This window comes from Marmota monax, unplaced genomic scaffold, assembly GCF_021218885.2.
Source record: "Marmota monax isolate L192 unplaced genomic scaffold, Marmota_monax_Labrador192_F-V1.1 WCK01_AAM20220418_F8-fsc00210, whole genome shotgun sequence".
NCBI lineage: Eukaryota > Metazoa > Chordata > Mammalia > Rodentia > Sciuridae > Marmota > Marmota monax.
Window position 1 is genome coordinate 1,521,227 of NW_026695248.1, and position 18,732 is coordinate 1,539,958.

Here is an 18,732-nt window from a genome sequence, read left to right on the forward strand (position 1 = left end):
TAACATTTACTAATTTCCCTGCTTATCCTAAAAACAAAGAAAATGTATTTACATTTTTTACCATTTTCCTTCCAAAAAGAAATAAAAGATAAAAACCCAAAGGCACAAATATAAAGAAATCTTTCACTTTACCAAAACATACAACATTGTTTTTTTATGTATATAGCTTTTTCTGTTCACTGCAAATATATTCTGAAATATATAAAAGTGTTTTACATTCTATCTAATGGATCAGACACATGTTTACTGCAAGTGAAATATTCATCTGCTTGGGGGAATATCAATTCTTGCTTTGTCCTATAGCAAAGAAAAGTTATCTCTGAAAAAAAATTCTGTATCTAACAGTTTTCTGAGTCATATTCTATTTCTATCAACTGCCAATGAACAACTTTAAACTGGTAGTTATAAAGAGAGTCTAGAAAATTTTTCAAAACTTAAGATACAAGGGGCCAGAATATAACTCAGTGAAAGAGTATGCCCAAAGCCCTTCGTCCAATCCATTGCACCACAGAACAACAAAAAAGGCACCAAAAAGAAGAAGGAAAAAAAGAAAGAAATTCACTGTGTTGGGTTCTATTATAGTCTGAAATAACTGTGTTTTCTTTTTAGTGTTTCAGGAATAATTCTGAAAATCAAAAGTTTTATGGTTCCAGTCAATGCCCCCCAGTCCTTCTCTATTAGAAAATCAGCATCTAACACCTATATATCCACCTGCACAACCATTCAGGTATCCACCTTCTTCTTAAAAAGTGAATTTAAGGTAAGAAAGGATCTAATTATGTGCCAAGAAAAAAGATGTTCTTTGCCTATTTTTTCTCCATTAGGCAAAAAAAAAAAAAAAAAAAAAATCATTTTTTATGCACTCAAAACTGAAACTCCTTTTGGCCCACCCTCAAGTTCCTGAATGTTTCAGCCACTCACCAAGACACCATGTATTTAGAAAAGTAAGGATGAAAACGTGTGTTTTCACTACAGACACTAGGAGTTAAGCTAAAACCGAGAATATATTTTTATGAAGATATTACTCACAAATCATTAAGATGTCCCGAAATGATTGCACTGTTTACATTAGTAAAAATAAATTTAGAATTTTCTAGTTCGTGAGAAAATGTAAAATGATATCATGATTAATTTTTTTTAAAAAGCGAAATTTATAGGAGAAACTAGAATCCTACAAATATTCTCTGAAGATATGATCAACTTTCATTTAAATGAGTTAAATAATCACTCTAATTAGAAATCAGAGTTTTAGCCCATTTCAAGTATGAGATCTTCAGAGTATTGTTAAGTGTACGACAAATATGCTAACGTCAGTTTGGGAGTTTGTAAAGAAAACACTCTGATGGGGAACCAGTACTATTAGCAGACCTCAAGTGAACTGGCATTAGTTGCAACAATAAATCACCAGCATCTCTCAACTCAGAGACAATCTACTTGGGAATCTAACCATAGGAGACAGGTTCCCACACTCCAAAACAAAAATCAATATTAACAAAAACAAAACCGACCTGTAGTAACTTAAGACTATGGTGTTAAACTGCGCTCCCATGAACACCTCAGGTTTGGCAAGCTAGCAGCTTCTCTACTACATTTCAAATTTCAATGTAAAGTTGTCTCAAAAAAAGGATTATGACAAAATTTTGAAAATAATTTATACTACATAAAAGAGTGTAAGACTTGCAAAGCATAAATTTTAGTAAAATAATCTCATACTTAAACTAGTATACACAGACTTCTCATTAAAGGACTCCCCTGCCTCTTGGATATTAGGGCCCTATGATCACACCTGTATTAACTCAAGTTTAATGGCACATACACTGGCATAAGGGAATTCTAATGAAAGCAATGTCTTACATATTTAAGGTGTAGTTCCTTTTATAACCACTCAGATGAAAACAGAAAAACTAATTATAAAAAAAATAGTATTTATCATCCATTAAATAACATATGTATTTAAAATTTAAAAGTATAACAAAATCTCATTAAAACCCTGCTGAGACAAGATCAACAAGACAGGAATTAGAGTGTTAAAGCAAACAGTACTGGGCTGGGGTTGGAGCTCAGTGGTGGAGCGCTTGCCTCGAACATGTGAGGCACTGGGTTCACTCCTCAGCACCACATATAAATAAAATAAAGGTATTGTGTCCATCTAGAATTAAGAATATTTTAAAAAGTAAAAGAAAACAGTACTATGATTTAACCAAAATGATCCTATGCTATAATGACGTAAAGACATTTGGAATTTATTTTATATATTAAGATACGTGCCCAAAAGGATCCATTTCTACATGGGCCTACTCATCTGTAACAAAATTAATGGTAAAGAGGTAACCCAAATCGGAGTCAGAAAATATGGACCTGGACTCTCAATTCTGCTCTGTTCTTGGGCAAATCAAACTTATTGGCCGTACCTTCTCATACACAAAATGAGGTCAACACACCATATAATCATAATGTTCAAAATCACTTTCAGTTATTTAAAAACAGATAACTAAGCAGAACTCCAGACTAAAATAAAATCCTATTTTTAAACTTTTAATCTCAGCTGCATTATCTCCCTAGCCACATTCAGTAAGAATAGGTGTAAAGAAAATAGCTATAATGAAAAAAAACACTGTTTTCAAAGCAAATCTGGTCCCCACCCAGAAAGAACCCTTTCTCCCTGACTTCCCTACCACCCACTGGTTTCCCCCATTCTGTCCAAATCAAACTAACACCTCAAGAACAAAATTCTGGCTCTAACACAATGACAGGATAGTCTCTGACAACACAGCTCAACTCTGGAGTGATGCTAACTTCTTACACTGAGAACTTCATAAGGAGACAAAAAACTAAAAGCCATGTTAATCCTATGTAATGGACAGACAGTAGCTGGGTCATGAGAACACAGTACAAAACAAGATCAGTGGGATGCTCTTAAGAAAGGCCTTTGATTTTAATCCCCCAAGGATTAAAATTCCCTTAGTCTGTAAAATACATTTAGTTTTCTGAAAGCAGTAAAAGCACTCTTTAACTTTTAGAATTTATTTTAGTTTACAGAATAAACATAACAATAGCTTCTTGTGTATTATGCCTCTACAATGTTCTAAGAATTATGTTAAATAACTGACACAAATGATTTCTCTCTCACACATAATCCATAGTAAAAGCTAACAATAATACTGCAAACTGCTCTCCTTCCACTGCCCCTACTTCCAGCATTCCAGGTCACATTATCCTGACATAAAAGAGTAAAGGTTAAAAAAAACAGGGGCTGGGGATGTGGCTCAAGCGGTAACATGTTCGCCTGGCATGCGCGGGGCGCTGGGTTCGATCCTCAGCACCATATAAAAATAAAATAAAGATGTTGTGTTCGCCAAAAACTGAAAAATAAATATTAAAAAATTCTCTCTCTCTTAAAAAAAAGTACATAATATGTAATAAAAAACGATGAACTTTGCTCATATATTAAGTTTATTGACTAAGGTAAGCTCCATGAGATAGTGGAGAGATTTTTGTTTCGTTCACTGATATTTCCCATATACACAAAACAGTCTAGCCCATAATAGATGCATAAATATTTGAACAAAATATTTTTCAAATATTTTCCCTCTCATTAAGTTGATTATCTCAGGTATTTTGTCACCGTGATGGCTAACACACTACTTTTAATAGGATGCCAAATCTTAGGCTATTGGAACTAATGTGAGTTTAAGACTACAGTAGGGGCTGGGGGTGTGGCTCAAGCGGTAGCGCGCTCGCTTGACATGCGCAAGGCGCTGGGTTCGATCCTCAGCACCACATACAAATAAAATAAAGATGTTGTGTCCACCGAAAACTAAAAAATAAATAAGTATTTAAAAAAAAAAAAAAAAAGACTACAGTAGTATTAAGACATTATTTTCCACTCTGTCAATTATGAGGCAATTAAATCAAATATGTATGATAAAATAAAAAGTATTCCATATTTCCAAAAACTTATTAATTTGAATTTAATCAAAAGTTAAACTTACCTTTCCACAATCCATTCTGGTCGAATTACTTTTTCTCCCTTTAATTCTTTAATTTTGGCATTAGGAAGATTTGTGGCAATAATATGTGTTGTTTTGGATCGGGAATAATATACATGGTATTGACCTCCATGTAACATCATTAGCTTTCTCAATTCCTCAGCAGAAGGATCTGTAAAGTCAATATTAAAATACATTAAGAGTTTCATGTACGAGAAAGAAGAACACTAAGGTGAGTAATACCTTAAATACACCAACTTAAAGATCACTGGCCCACTTTCTCCTTGGCTTTGTTGCCATTAAACAAAGGTAGGAGGAAAATCACAAAGTGATAAAGCTATTTGACCTTAGCACATCCTCTTCCTATGGATACCAGAAACAGTCAACCAATATAAAAACATCTACTCTAAGAGATGCCTAAAAGAGCAAACAAGGATTTCAAGTCACACAGAAATTACAAATAACAATTTTTAAAATATTTTATCATATTTAACATGTCCTTAATACTAGTATCTCGTTTTTTAAAAATTAGCGATAATCTTTTAACTCCTTCAGAATAATAAAAGAGTAATCAGATAAATTACTCATACTTACCATAAGTAGACTTACTGCAGGGCTTATAATAAAGACTTGGCTCTTATGAGGCTTAACAATTTTAGTTTTTATTTAAGAAAACACTTAAAAAGTCAATTAAACATGTATGACTGCACATACGCTACAAGCTGTACAACCACAGAAATGTAAAGTTGTGCTGCAATTGTGTACAATGAATCAAAATGCATTCTGCTGTCATATATATCTAATTAAAATAAATTAAAATATAAAAAAATTTTAAAGTCAATTAAATAAGTTAATCTCATTCAATTCCGTAATATAAAAACCTCATCAAGGCCAAAAAATAAAATTCATCAATACAAACAAAAACTAAGAAACACCATTTTAAAAACTGTTTGAAATTATTTTATTCTGAGTAAAACTATAGCAAACATCTTAAACATCCAAAACTTTTAAGAAATATCAAAATCAATATGATGTATGCTTTCCCATAAAAAAGAAATGTGATTAACTAAAGTGATATTGTAACCTACAATGCTAGTATCATGTTAAACCATTTTCACTTTTCTGATTCTTTCACCTATCATCTTAATGAATGCTCTAAATCACACCTTCCCTAACAACTGTACCTGAGGGAAGTTTCCAAAGGAGCCTTATGTATCTGCCCTGTTATTCAACAGTTTTCCTTAAGCCCAAACAATGTATGTCCAAGTGTTTAAATGTTTTTATAACGACACCTCTCTAATTAGGTTTCAGTCTTCTGTACAAAGACAGAGGGGGTATGGGGAACAAACTAATAGCATATATATATATATATATATATATATATACGCGCGCATGCCAGGTTTGTCTAATTATTGATAAATTCTTGAAGCACAGTATTCATTTCATGCTTATTACATGTACTGGCAATGTCCAACAGAAATGAAATCCACAATGCACAATATATAATTTAAAAATTTCTTGAGCCTCATGAAAAACATTTTTAAAAAGCCAGCCACGATAGTGCATGCCTATAATTCCAACAACTCAGGAGGCTGAGGCAGGAGTATTACAAGTCTGAAGCCAGCTTGGGAAATTAGCAAGACCCTGTCTCAAAATGAAAAATTAAAAGGCACCAGGGATGTAGTTCAGTGGATTTAAAAAAAGGTGAAATTAATATTAGTAATATTTTATTTAATCCATTAGAGCCAAAATACTATTTTGGATATAATCGATATATAAAATTGAGATTTACATTCTTTTTTAAATTAAATCTCCAGAATATAGTAGAAATTTTATATTTAAAACACTCCTTACTTTAAATTTTATATTTAAACCACTTCTCCAGTGCTCAACACATGTGAGAATTAAAAATATACTTCTGAATAAAATGAATTCAAAATTCACAATGGAAGATTTTTAAAGATCCCCAAAACCAAATAATAGTTATCATTTAGTTTATAAATATATATAAAATGGTGGTGTGAAACAACTAGACAGACAGGAATCTACCACTTACTTTCTCTGAATTAAAGCAAAGATTCAAGAACTTAAGTGACCTTATAAAATGACAAATAAAAAATACTAAATTAAAGGCTAGAGTACAGTACAATAAGAACCCCAAATCCAGTAAGAAGCACAAAAATCTAAAAAATCATTTTTGCAAGTTAATCTCTGACTTTCCTAAACTAATTCCAATCCTATTAACCCATGTGGTTCCACATCCTATGTGGACCTCCTATGAAAACTTAAATACAATATATATATATATATATATAATTTTATAACTTCATAATTATAATTAGATATTAATATGACGATAAATAAGCTCTAAACTATTACTTCCAACATTATTTTAATGCACCTGTGTCAACTCTGTTGAAATATTCACAGAAAAGAAAACTTGGGGCTTAACAGGATTTAAGTTATTTAAGTAGAAAATAGTTAGCTATCCTCTATTTAGTTAGTCAAAAGATAAGTCAGAACCCACTAACTTTGCAAACACATACTCTTAAAGCACTCTTCCCTCTACCACTTGAAATACAATCTTTGAAAACTAATTAAATTTGGAACTGGAAAACCTGGAGAGTTCATTGTTCTTGCACTGCATGAAGACACACAGCCTATCTGAAGCTCAAGTTTGAAAGCTCCTGCAAATTCTTCAGCATGAAGTGAACCATAAAAACCAATCTAATTAAAAGGTGAAATCTCATAAACTATGTCATCAGACTGACCCAACTTTAATCCTGAGTTTGGCTTTCACACCCTTTAGCTGTTTCGGCTTTTTTCTTTCTTACAAATAAGAAATAAAAGAGTAACAATGATCTAAGTCTGGCACATAGGAAGCCCTCAATATGAAAGCTGCTGTACAATATGATGACATCAGAACTCCTTTCAAGTAATATATATAATTTGAGGGTCCTGACCTGGATCCTTATAAAAATAGAGGTGGGGGTAGACGATATATAGACTACCATGTGGTAGCCCTAACTTTAAAAAAAAAAACAACAACAACAACTGCTGACAGTGTACTAAGGACAGTGGCTAGGGATTACTCTATCAAGACATATCCTGGCATGGTATCTTCCAGCATACCTAGTAGTTGGTGGCTGCTCTTATTTTGAGATATAAAAAATTTTTCAAAATAGGGGCTATAACTCAGCAGAAGGGCATCTACCTAGCATGCACATGGCCCTGGGTTTAATCCCTAGCAAAACACACATACACACACACACACACACACACACACACCACTTTCTTTCTCTCTCTCAAAACACACATACACATTCTCTCTCTCTCTCTCTCTCTCTCTCAAAACAGTATTTCTTTCTGGTTCTAATTCTTCAGTAGTAAAGCATGCTCCCATCTTACAACCTCAAAACAATATAAACAAATAGCTATGAAGGTTTACATAATAAATTCATTTTTTATATGTAAGATGCTCCTTTAATTCATCAAATGTGGAGTTAATTACAAAAAAATATTTGGAAGATAGTGTCCAAAATCATGAAATCTGTATGCACTGTGTGACATACTGCCTGCAGCAGATAATTTTCTTCATAGCACTGGTAATTTGAAATTACCTTCTCTATTTGTTTACTTTATTGTCAATTACCCCTGTAACATATGCTCCTTGTGGACAGGAATCTTCCCTGTCTTGTTTTCATACCCTTTACACAAAGCAGATGTGCAGTAAGTATGTGTTGAATTAATTGACAACCTCAATGCATCACAGGCTCCCTCCTGGAGTCCACCTCTCTAGCACACATGGAATGCATGTGGCAGCAATACTTCCTTCCACACACACACCACTCATTTACTAAGAGGACAGACACCAAAGATGAAGGGCATTCAAATTCTAGCTCTGTCACTAGTTAGTTATGTGGACCCCAAGAAAGTTTCTTATTTTCACAGAGCCTCAGTTTCCTCATATGTAGAACAGGGATAACAACAGAGGGCTGTTGTGGAGACTAAATGAATTAAAATTTATAAATGACTGAGAAAAGTACCTTGGACAGAAAAAAAAAATTATGTCAGCTATTACCAGTGTTATTAGTATTAACATTACCATTTCTTATCCCAAAGCAGGAAGGAAGCAGCATCAGGTGAGGCTGCTCCACCCATAAAATTTTTCCAACTCACAATTCCTCCTAACAAATCTTTCTCTATTGCTCACCCTTCAGTAAGTCTTCATTTAAGAATGTCCTTAATGTATGGGAAGGAATAAGAATAGAAAATGAAAAAACAAAAATAGACTAAGGGAAATTCAACCCTCCATCTTTACAATCAATGTCACACCCTAGGGAGTGTCAGAACTAAAAGAGCTTTTCAGAAGTCTAATGACCATTTCATTTCCCACAGCAGTACACACAACCTAATGAAAGTAAACAGACTGGACCAATTCAAATAGTTAGCAGATAAAATTAACATCCCTAAACCCTCATTACACATCCTTCTTGAACATATTACTTTTAAATTAATAAGAGTATGAAAATGACAATATTCCAGCCAACAAAATCATTACCCACAAATATTTTAGTGAGGACCTTAAATAAATAAAACAGTGTTTCTGAGGCTCATGGCTTCATAGGTGACTTTACCAATAGAAAAAAATAAAGTGTTGGTTAGAATGAGGTTTTTAAGGAACATGTGCCAAAGAACTATTTCCTTAAAGTTCTACTAAGGTTTTAAATAACAAATTATTATTCATTCAATGTGCCTGATATAAGTTTTTATAAATAGCATTAATTTTAGGCCGATTAATTTTGAATAGTGGAACCCTTTCAAAATCAATGTTTATTGTTATATTCTATGCATAGTGTAAAGATCAGAAATACAAAAACAACAACAACAACAAAAAGCCTGGAAATATCTGAATGCTTTAACATTGCATTCTATATTATAGTTTACTCCTGACAATCCTACCAAGTAATATAATCCTCATTTCAAAGAAAAACAAATCAGATTGGAGAAATGAAGTTAACTTCCCAAAGTCACATGCAGCTACGAAAATGGCCAAAATTCAGATTCAGGTCCAGTCTTGTGAAAGTCTTACTCAAACAACATTTTTTTTTCTTTTTCTTTTTGGTACAGTGCTGGGAATCCAATCAAAACCAAAGTCTAGAGCATGGTAGGCAAATGTTCCACCACTGCGCCACACCCAGCCCTTGCTCAACCTTAACAGGTGGCAATCCTAGAATGAGAAATTGGTTTCCAGGTGCAGGTTAACACTGAAAAGTCATGTGATCTTGGGCAGCTCAACTCACCTCACTTAGCCTCATTTCCTCATTTGCAAAATGAGAGACTAAACTAGATGAAAACGAAGGTCCCTTATAAAACTGTTACATGATTCCATACACTAAAATCATTATCTCCAGCACACAAAATCTGAAGATTTCTTCTGGTGACAATCACATTCATGTGTTCAGAAAACATTAATGTATGGTTGTAAGTTTTCAAACAAACCCCTGTCACTTGAATTGTACATCTGTTACATATGCATATTCTCATTTCTTTTTGCAAGTTGTGCCAAAGTATTTGCCCACCCACCTGCCTTTTTTTTTTTTTTTTTTACAAACTCCAACGTGCTAAAGTCGTTAAAACCTGGATTTTATCCACATATTCTGGTTATCTTGTGGCTTACACAAGATAACCAGAACATCTCTTTTCTCTAACTGTCCCAATCCCACCAATAATACAGTGGTGCAATTACTGTCCACTATATATAAAGCGTTGTCTCACTTGAGCTTTCACAAAAATAAACAGATCCCCAGTCTATCTTCTAGAGATTATTATACTTCAGTAGGCCTAGAATGTGGCCCATTTCATATTAAAAAGTAAATATTTAAGATGACTGTGTTAAATTAGCATGTGACTGAAAACATTTTAACATTCAGATGTACAAATACAAAAACATTTTACTTATTTGCCCAGTCAACTAATATTTATTGAGCATCTACAGTGTATTAGGTAAAGTTCCAGGCACAGGATACAGCAATCAACAAGATTCAAGTCTGTGCTCCAGGATATTTGTATTTCATTGGCCAGACAAAATAACAGGTCAGAAAAATAATATCAGTCCTGTTACAGATAAACGTAATAAAGAAAAATAAAGTTGGATTAGGGGTTAGAGAGCAACTGGAGAGCAATGGACACCAATTTTGGATAAAGGCAGTCTGAAAAGGTCTCTTTAAAGAGGTATTTAGAACAGTCTGTATGATGAAGATCTGAAGAAACAAATGGAACAACAAACCAGGTGCAGCGGCCCATCCTGCAGTGGCTCAGGAGACTGAGGTGGTAGGATCCCAAGTTTGAGGCCAGCCTCAGCAACTTAGCAAAGCCCTAAGCAATCTGACAAAGTCCTGTCTCAAAATTTAAATAAAAAGGGCTGATGATGTAACCCAGTGTTAAAGCATCCATAGGTTCAATACTAGTTTATAAAGAAAAAGAAAAGCAAATTTAAGGTTCTGAGACTGGTTAAGAAAAGAATGTGGGGATACATAAAAAGATACATTGACCCACCAAAAAGTGCCATCATGCAGGAAACACATGAACCACCAGAATGCAAAACAAGCAAATGGTAAGCAATCCAGACCACATCCTTGGCTCAAGTGTTTGCACCCAAAAAGTAATACGATAAGAGGGCAATGAGCATGCATGGGGAAAACTGCAGCAGGCTCTAGCTACTGTACTTCCATAAATATTAACACACCAGACCAAGGGGAAGCTGCTTTTTGCTCAAGACGGTCCGCTTTCTCTCCTGAAAACACAGGTTTAAAATAAATGATTCTAGCAGTGATGATATTAACATTTACATCTATGAACTGACTTAGGGAAAGAGGCAAAAACTGATTTAATCTGGGTCTTCATGGATGCACTGCATTACTAATTTACAGAAATCGGAGGAGAAGAACCTTTTCATCAGAGCAAAAGAATGAACAGAAACACAAAACTTGCAAAGTAAAAAGACAAATCTAGAAAATCAAAGTAAACCTGAGAATTTGCAAGTGAAAATGCAGGTTAAAGACTAGGACTAGAATGCCTCAACCCATTTATCCAAGACCCAGCTTAAAAATTCAGTTGCATTATTGAAGGAGATTCACTAAGGCTCCCACAAGCAACTGCTTCCGTTTTCCTCTGTTCATCTCTATTCTAATTCACAGAGATTATTTATAAGTCACATAATCCACGTTCTCTATCAACTACCTCTTTTCACACATCTTTCCACACAAGCAGCATCCAAAATATGTTTGCTTAGTCAATTAAAGTAGAATAAAACGTGATGGAAGGATTATTAATTGGAAAATTCAACATAATAAAGATGCTAATTCTCCCCAAAATGAACTACAGTTTAATTTAATTACTATCAAACCCTAGCAAGGTACACAACAGAATTTTATCATTTATTCTAAAATACATATGGAAAGGCACAGGCCTTATAATAGCAAAAATAATCTTGACAAAAGAAGTAGTAACTGAGAGACGTTGTTCTACACCATCATAAAGCTTACTATACAAGAACAGTGTGGTACTGATAAAGTGGAACAGTGGAAACAGTGGAACACAGTAGGAAACTCAGAAAAAGGTTCCACTCAGATATACCTAAATGATTTTTTAACAAAGGTACAAAAGTAATCAAGGGCTGGGGTTGTAGCTTAGTGGTAGAGAGCTTGCCTAGCATGTGTGAGGCACTGGATTCGATTCTCAGCACCACATATAAATAAAATAAAGGTACGTTGACAACTAAAAAAGTATTTAAAAGAAAAAAGTAATTCAAGGGAGGAAGGATAGCCATTTCAACAAAGGGTTTTGAGGCAAGTGGACATTCATGGAGGGGAAAAAAAAACTAATCCAAAACTCAAAATAAATGTAAAACACAAAACTTAAAAAAGTTTTTACAAAAAACAAAAACAAAAACAAAACTCCTGTGTGTGCACACACGCACACACCCAGAGAAAAATCTTTATAGAGACTGGCACTAAGCTATGTTTTTAGATCTTGCCGCAGTCTGGCTGGGCACAAATGCCCAGCCAGAGTGAGTTCGGGAATAAAGAGTTGCTGTTTGAATCTTCAAGCTGTGTGGTGGCTCGTGATTGTGTGCCCAGCCAGACTGCGGCATTTGGCGTCCCACACAGGGAACTTCTGAAGCTTAGAGGTAAGTGAAATTTCTCGCTCTTGAGGAAGAGAGAAAGAATGGGTGAACATTTCAAAAAACAATGTGTTATTGTTTTGATTTATTTTGTTTTTATTTCAAGTTGCCTGTTCCTAGAACTTTCTCAGGCAAACTGGGGAAAATGGTTGACTCAAGGTTTGAAGTTGTTTGCCTCCGAGCAAGAGAAATTGTTAGAGGAAGGAGGCACCCCAGTGAGACCAAGAACAATTAGGGCATATGTTGATACAATACAAAAATGTAGCCCATGGCTTTTTAAAGACAAGTTATTAAGTATATCAATGGGACCATCATGGTATCCTGTAGAAAGATTTTTCTTCAACAAGAAAGAGAGGGCTAGTTCTGTTTGCTACACTTGTCTAAGATCTTGGTTTCTACAAAGTTCTGATTAATTTACAAAGCTAAAATGTTGAAACAGCAACCACTCTTTACTTATTAAGTCCCATAAGGTAATATATTTAAACATGTGTGTTTTCATAAATTGGTAAATGGAAAAATGTTTAATATTGCTTTGGTCTGTGTCTTTGCTAAAACAAGGTTACTAAGTGTTAAGATTCTATCATGTGTAATTTATATACAAAGAGTAGAAAAATTTTCAGTTGGGTTTCAATTATAGTATTATAGTATCATAAAAAACATGAAAGTCTTTCATCTTATTAAAGTGGAGTAATTTGTCTAAATCAGAAATTTTATAAGAGTTGTTTCAGAATATAAATTTATAAAAAGGGTTAACAGTTAAAAAAGAGATATAAAAAGATTCAAGATGTGGGAATATATTTTAATATGGAAGGTTAAAAGAAAAAGAAATGTTTCTAGATGAGATAATCTCTGTGTGGTAAAGTAAAAAGTTGTAAAATGCCATTTAAAAAGATTTTGAGGAAACTAGACTTACTTTAAAAGCTTGAGAAAGGAAGAAAGAAGAAAAAGGTATTTGTACATGGCAGATTGAGACAAAGCTTCTCAATGGAGTTAAAAAAAAAAAAAAGGCCTTTGGTTGAAGGGCAGCCATGTAAACTAACATTAAAGCGATTTAAACAGAATCTAAGCCTCGTTTAAAAGAGTGAAGTTGTAGGTGGTGAAAAAGTACATTTAAAAGTACAGTATAGATGATAATTAAAAGGCTTTAAAAGGTTAAATTGAAGATGGTTAAGATGCCTTCATGATGGAGGAAAGATTGCGTCATTTGAAGCCTAGTTAATCGTAAAGGCATTACTTAAAAAAAATGGGAAGATAACAGGATAAAAGATATTTAGATAAAGAAGATTAAAAATTTGAAGTGAAAAACTTTAAAGACAGAAGTATAGAAAGTTAAAAAGAAAAAAGATAAACAAGATGTAGAAAGATTAAAAAAATGTAGGAAGACAAGAATTTTAAACCCACAAAATAGGAAGAAAAAAAAACTAGGAGGAAAATAAGCAACTAAGGGTAAAAATACAAACCTTAGGAAAAAAAAAAAAACTAGAAGATAGAAATAAGATAGAAAATGGTTGAAAATGTCAAGTAAAGGTATTTCAGATAGAAAATGCAAAAGGCTAAGACAACTATTAGATACAGACATGTACTTATTAAAGCAAAAAAGAGAGAATTGTAAAGGGGTATATATTCCCCAAAGATAAACTTAAAATAACCCTTTTTACTCTAAACTTTTAAAATTTGGATTCATAAGGACTTAGTGCTGCGGAAAGACATATGTATCCAAAAAATGTACATAAGCCTAAAGTACTTTGGAAAGATATTCTAACAGGACAATGGAAAGGTCCTGACCCAGTGATTGTCTGGAGTCGGGGCTCTGTTTGTGTTTTTCCACAGGGAGAACAGCAGCCGATTTGGATTCCAGAGAGATTAACTAAAACAATTTCTACAGATTGAAAAGAAGATGATTTGACTCAAATCCATAACAGCTGATATCCAGAACTCCAGTTGGCCATTCTTACATCTGCGACAGTGATTAACCAGGATGCTTTTTTCAATAGCTATTTTATTATTGCATTTTTCCACATCATAAGGTTCTATTTTTATTTTTTGAGCTCATACAAACCTAGGTTAATGTTTTTCTGATCAGCTTTATTTTTTGACTGTGGAGTTTTTAAACATTGCAATGGAGATTTCAGCCAGGTAAAGCTACAAGGCCTTTACTATTATGTGTTGTACGTTTGTGTACACTCTTGTGTTTTGTGTTGTATGTCTGTATGTGCGTATGTCCATATTTCTTATGAGGAGCGCTCATGAAAAAATGGATCCGAATTATTATTTTTTTTATTCACGTGATTTAAATGGTTTAATTTAAATTAGGTAACAGCTGTTAAGGATTGTTTTTAAAGTAGGTTAACAGATCTGTTTGTTTACTTTCACCTTTCCTTTTCATTATATTTAATAATTCTTTTCAGGATAATGTCTCTTTAGCATCATTGCCAGAATTCCTATCTTCATCCCAGTGCCGGTGAAGACAAAGATAAAACCAAACTACAACTTCTATGATAGCTATCACAGTAAACTGTATAAACTGATGCATCAATGAATATAACTCAACAAGTAGTGCTCAATCAAGGAGTCAACTTACTTTGGGAGGAAACGGATTTTGGGAGGAAATGGACATATTGATAGATTCCTCTGCTTTGAACTGCTTGCAGAACTTGCCTGGACTATGTAACTATCGTTTGGTGCAGCGAATTGTGGTAATGCTGGCATATCTTTGCTGATGGTGTCACTAGTGATGCAATTTTTATTTCCTTGCCAGCGCACCCCATGTTAATTGTGGTAGTGCTGACATATCTTTGCTGATGGTGTCACCAGTGATGCAATTTTTCCCAAGGAGCCGTCTATTGGCTTGGTGTCGTGGCATTTCTGTATCCTCCTCCCTTCTGCTAGTGATGGTCTAAAATTTGAGGGCCAATGGCTGTATGCTGGACCGGTAGTCAGTGACGGGTATGATCCAATTGCAGTGGTATCAACCTAAGACAGGAGGCTGACGCCTAAAGGTCAGTTTTCCGATGACGGGTAAGAACCATATGTTGAATTGGACAACCTACCAGGCACGGTCCTTAAGCCACATTGCTTGTTGTTTAATTAATCAGAAGGGGAGAGATGCTGGGAGCCATTAGCCAAGTAGGTATGACAATTTCCTTGCCAGCGTACCCCATGTTGCAGTGACATTGAATATAGGTGACCCTGCTCAAGGACCAGGGCGGATTAGGGTGTTCCCGGTTTAGGATAATCGAGTTTAGGGCGTTCCCAGTTTAGGTTCCAGGTTTAAGGTTTAAGATTATTCCTGCTGGGAATAGGGAGTATCCTGCTGCCTGAGTTCCCCTTGAGTTCTAACGGGATTCAGACAGTATATTTTTGGGAGATAGAAGCCCAGTGGAGGTGGATTTGGGCAGAGAACGTGGATTTCCCCAGAACGTGATTGTAGACGGCTGGTGTGAGTTCGGGAATAAAGAGTTGCTGTTTGAATCTACAAGCTGTGTGGTGGCTCGTGATTGTGTGCCCAGCCAGACTGCGGCAGATCTGAAAGCACAGTCTGTAAAAATGGATAAATTACACCTTGTAAAATAAAAAAAGTTCATGCTCTGTAAAAAAATCATGTCAAGATGATGAAAGAGCTGGGTATGGTGGCACACGCCTATAATCCCAGAAGCTGGGGAGGCTGAGGCAGGAGGACCTTGAATTCAAAGCCAGCCTCAGCAAAAGCAAAGTGCTAAGCAACTCAGTGAGACCCTGTCTCTAAATAAAATACAAAATAGGTCAGGGGATGAGACTCAGTGGTCAAGTGGCCCTGACTTCAAATCCCCAGTAACCACCCCTCACAAAAAGATGATGAAACAAGCTATAGCATGGGGAACAGAATGTACATACCACATATATGACAAAGAAATATAAATTATGTACTATATAAATATAAATTATATAAATTAAAACTATGATGAGATATCACTGCACACCTACTAAAATAGATAAAATAAAAAACAATGCTGGCAAGGATGCAAAGAAAATGCATCACTCATACACTGCTGGTGGGAATATAAAACAGTAAACACTTCAGAAAAGTTTGTTAACTTACAAAAACTAAAGATGCCAAGTTTTACACAACATTTATAGCAAAAAACAAAACAAAAAAACAGGAACTAACCCAGATGTCCTTTAATGGGCAAATGGTTAACACTGCCATATAGTCATGCTATGGGATACAACTCAGCAATAGGAAGGAAAAAACAAGTTACACATCTAACAATTTTTATGAATCTCCAGAGACAAATGCTGAGTTAATAAAAAAAAAAAAAAGGTCAATCCCAAAAGTTTACATACTATAGTTTCTATTTATACAACATCATTATATGTTGAACAAATGACAAATGACGAAATATAGAAATGGAGACCAGATTACTGGTTGCAAGAAATTAAGATAATGACAAGCACAGAAAGGGAAGTGGAATGGCTATAAAAGGGCAACATAAAATATTCTTCATTCTTCATGTTGTAGATGGACAGCATTTTATCATTTAAAAATCATTTTCATATACATGACAAATAATTAAAAGCAGAAAATTTGAAACAAAATATATTCTCAAGCCTAAAAAAGTACATGTCAAAATAGGTACCTAAACAATAAAAAATACTCAACCTGTATATCCATTAACATAGATGGCAACTCCACTAAAAATAGTAGATGATGTCCCATCCTTCTGTAAAGCAGCATCTGTTCGAAACTGTTCCTCCAATTTTTGGACCTTGGCAGCCATATATCCACCCTAGAATTAAAGAAAGATAAAACAATTACAAAGGTTATATTATCTCCCTCCACTCCCCACTCAAGAAACTTAAATTTTAAAAATAAGAAGACAACCTTATTCTATGCTAGTTACTAGGATAAAATAATGACATCCTAAACCTGAACCACACAGCAAGGTAAAAAACAGGCAGATCAAGTAAAACTCTTCCCTCTGTCAACTCAATTTTAATATTAATAACCTTATTACACTCTTATGATATTACTTTTAAAAAGGAAAAAGTCAACCATAATAAATTTAATGTCACAAAATTTTTTGTGACATTAAATTTATCATATTTATACTGTTCTTATTTACATATACAATTGATTGAGTTACACCAAAGTTTAAAACAATCAGATATTTAACAAGTGGTCTAAGAGCAAATTTTTAGAGTGCCTTCTACTATTTCTATACAAGAAGCATAAGATAAATCAATTAAACAAACCAGCAGCCCTCTACACATGGGAATTAAGAATACAATGAATGATTCCATGGCTAAATTCTGGATCTAATTAATCTACTTGACAGTAGCACTAATTCCACTAGGTAACTTCAACCTCAAAATATCAAAAGCTATCACTTAAAACACAGGGATTTAAAATTTATGCCTTAAGCCACATTATAAGCTAAAAGAATAAAAAATATTTTTATTCTTTAAAACACACCCATTTTTCCCAGCCATCATTTTCAGCTCGCTTCCTCCATCCACCTCGCCTCATGGTGGAGCTTCTGTATTGGGGGGAAAAAAAACATCAATTTTATAACACAGTGTACTCCTAATTATCATTTTATTTCAGTATTAAGAAAAATAAAAAATTAAAATAAATTCAAATGCTCAATTAATCCAATACCTAGTAAATTTTTTCCAAAATATATTATTCTCAGACTGCTTTACAAGTGAAATTTGTCCCTAAAACACCCTCCTAGAGTTTAACTACTGTAAATTTCAATTTTTATAGATAAATTTTTATGCATTCCTAAATAGGTATCTTAATGTTCACTCATATAAAAACATCATCATATGCAACAAACATGGCCACACTTATTAACTTGTTACCATTAATTAATAAAACATTTCCTTTCATTAACCATTGTGTAACAGCTTCAACTCCTGTCTTTGTTGTTACATAGTGGATACTTACAATTGTGCTCCAGTGTAATTCACCAATCTACAAAAAGCCCTAAAAGAAGTCAATTAAAACAATACGTCATAGAGGACATGATGCAGAAAGATTATCACGTATAATAATCGAGTACATCTGGCATTCTTCTTAAGGCAACACTTAGCCAGCCAACTATATTGTAAAAACCACCAGGATGACCAAATGATGGCCATCACAAGTGTTAGGCAGGCTTGATGACTTGCAAGACAAAAAATTATTTACGTCAAAATGGCACTAAATACAACTCCCTGTAAGGTCAAATCTTTTAACTGAAATGGCCACACTGCATTAACCTTCACAAATTTAATATAACTTCTATTTAGGATTTTCTTCAAGTCACTGCATAGGTTTGTATCAATGGGTTACTATATGAAGCCTTCAACATTATCAAAGTGAGGCTCAGCTGATAGCACATACAGAGGCCTGAGTTCAATCCTCAGCACCACAAAAAGTGCGTCAATTAATAAAAAAATTTGGAGAATTTTTAAAAATTGTTTTAAAAAATTATCAAAGTCATCAAATGAGCTTTGTTATGATTAATGAGAATCTTTTACTTAACACCACTTTAAAACATGATGAGAAAGACAAAGCATTTTCTTTCAAATACT

At 34.1% G+C, this 18,732-nt stretch overlaps 1 protein-coding gene across 5 annotated transcripts in view; it reads right to left on the bottom strand.

Moving 5' to 3' along the window:
* Rev1 (REV1 DNA directed polymerase) overlaps positions 1 to 18,732 on the bottom strand; it is a 78,998-nt gene that overhangs the window by 38,153 nt on the left and 22,113 nt on the right. For 4 of the 5 annotated variants that reach the window (XM_046440369.1, XM_046440371.1, XM_046440368.1 and 1 more), the window contains 3 exons: positions 17,627 to 17,690; positions 16,814 to 16,940; positions 3,993 to 4,161 (listed from right to left, as the gene is read on the bottom strand). In XM_046440369.1, coding sequence (XP_046296325.1) covers positions 3,993 to 4,161; positions 16,814 to 16,940; positions 17,627 to 17,680 — 350 coding nt within the window. In that variant the 5' untranslated portion in view covers positions 17,681 to 17,690. Of the gene's footprint in view, positions 1 to 3,992; positions 4,162 to 16,813; positions 16,941 to 17,626; positions 17,691 to 18,103; positions 18,124 to 18,732 lie in introns of those variants that run through there. The other variant, XM_058578311.1, reaches the window with a different exon arrangement.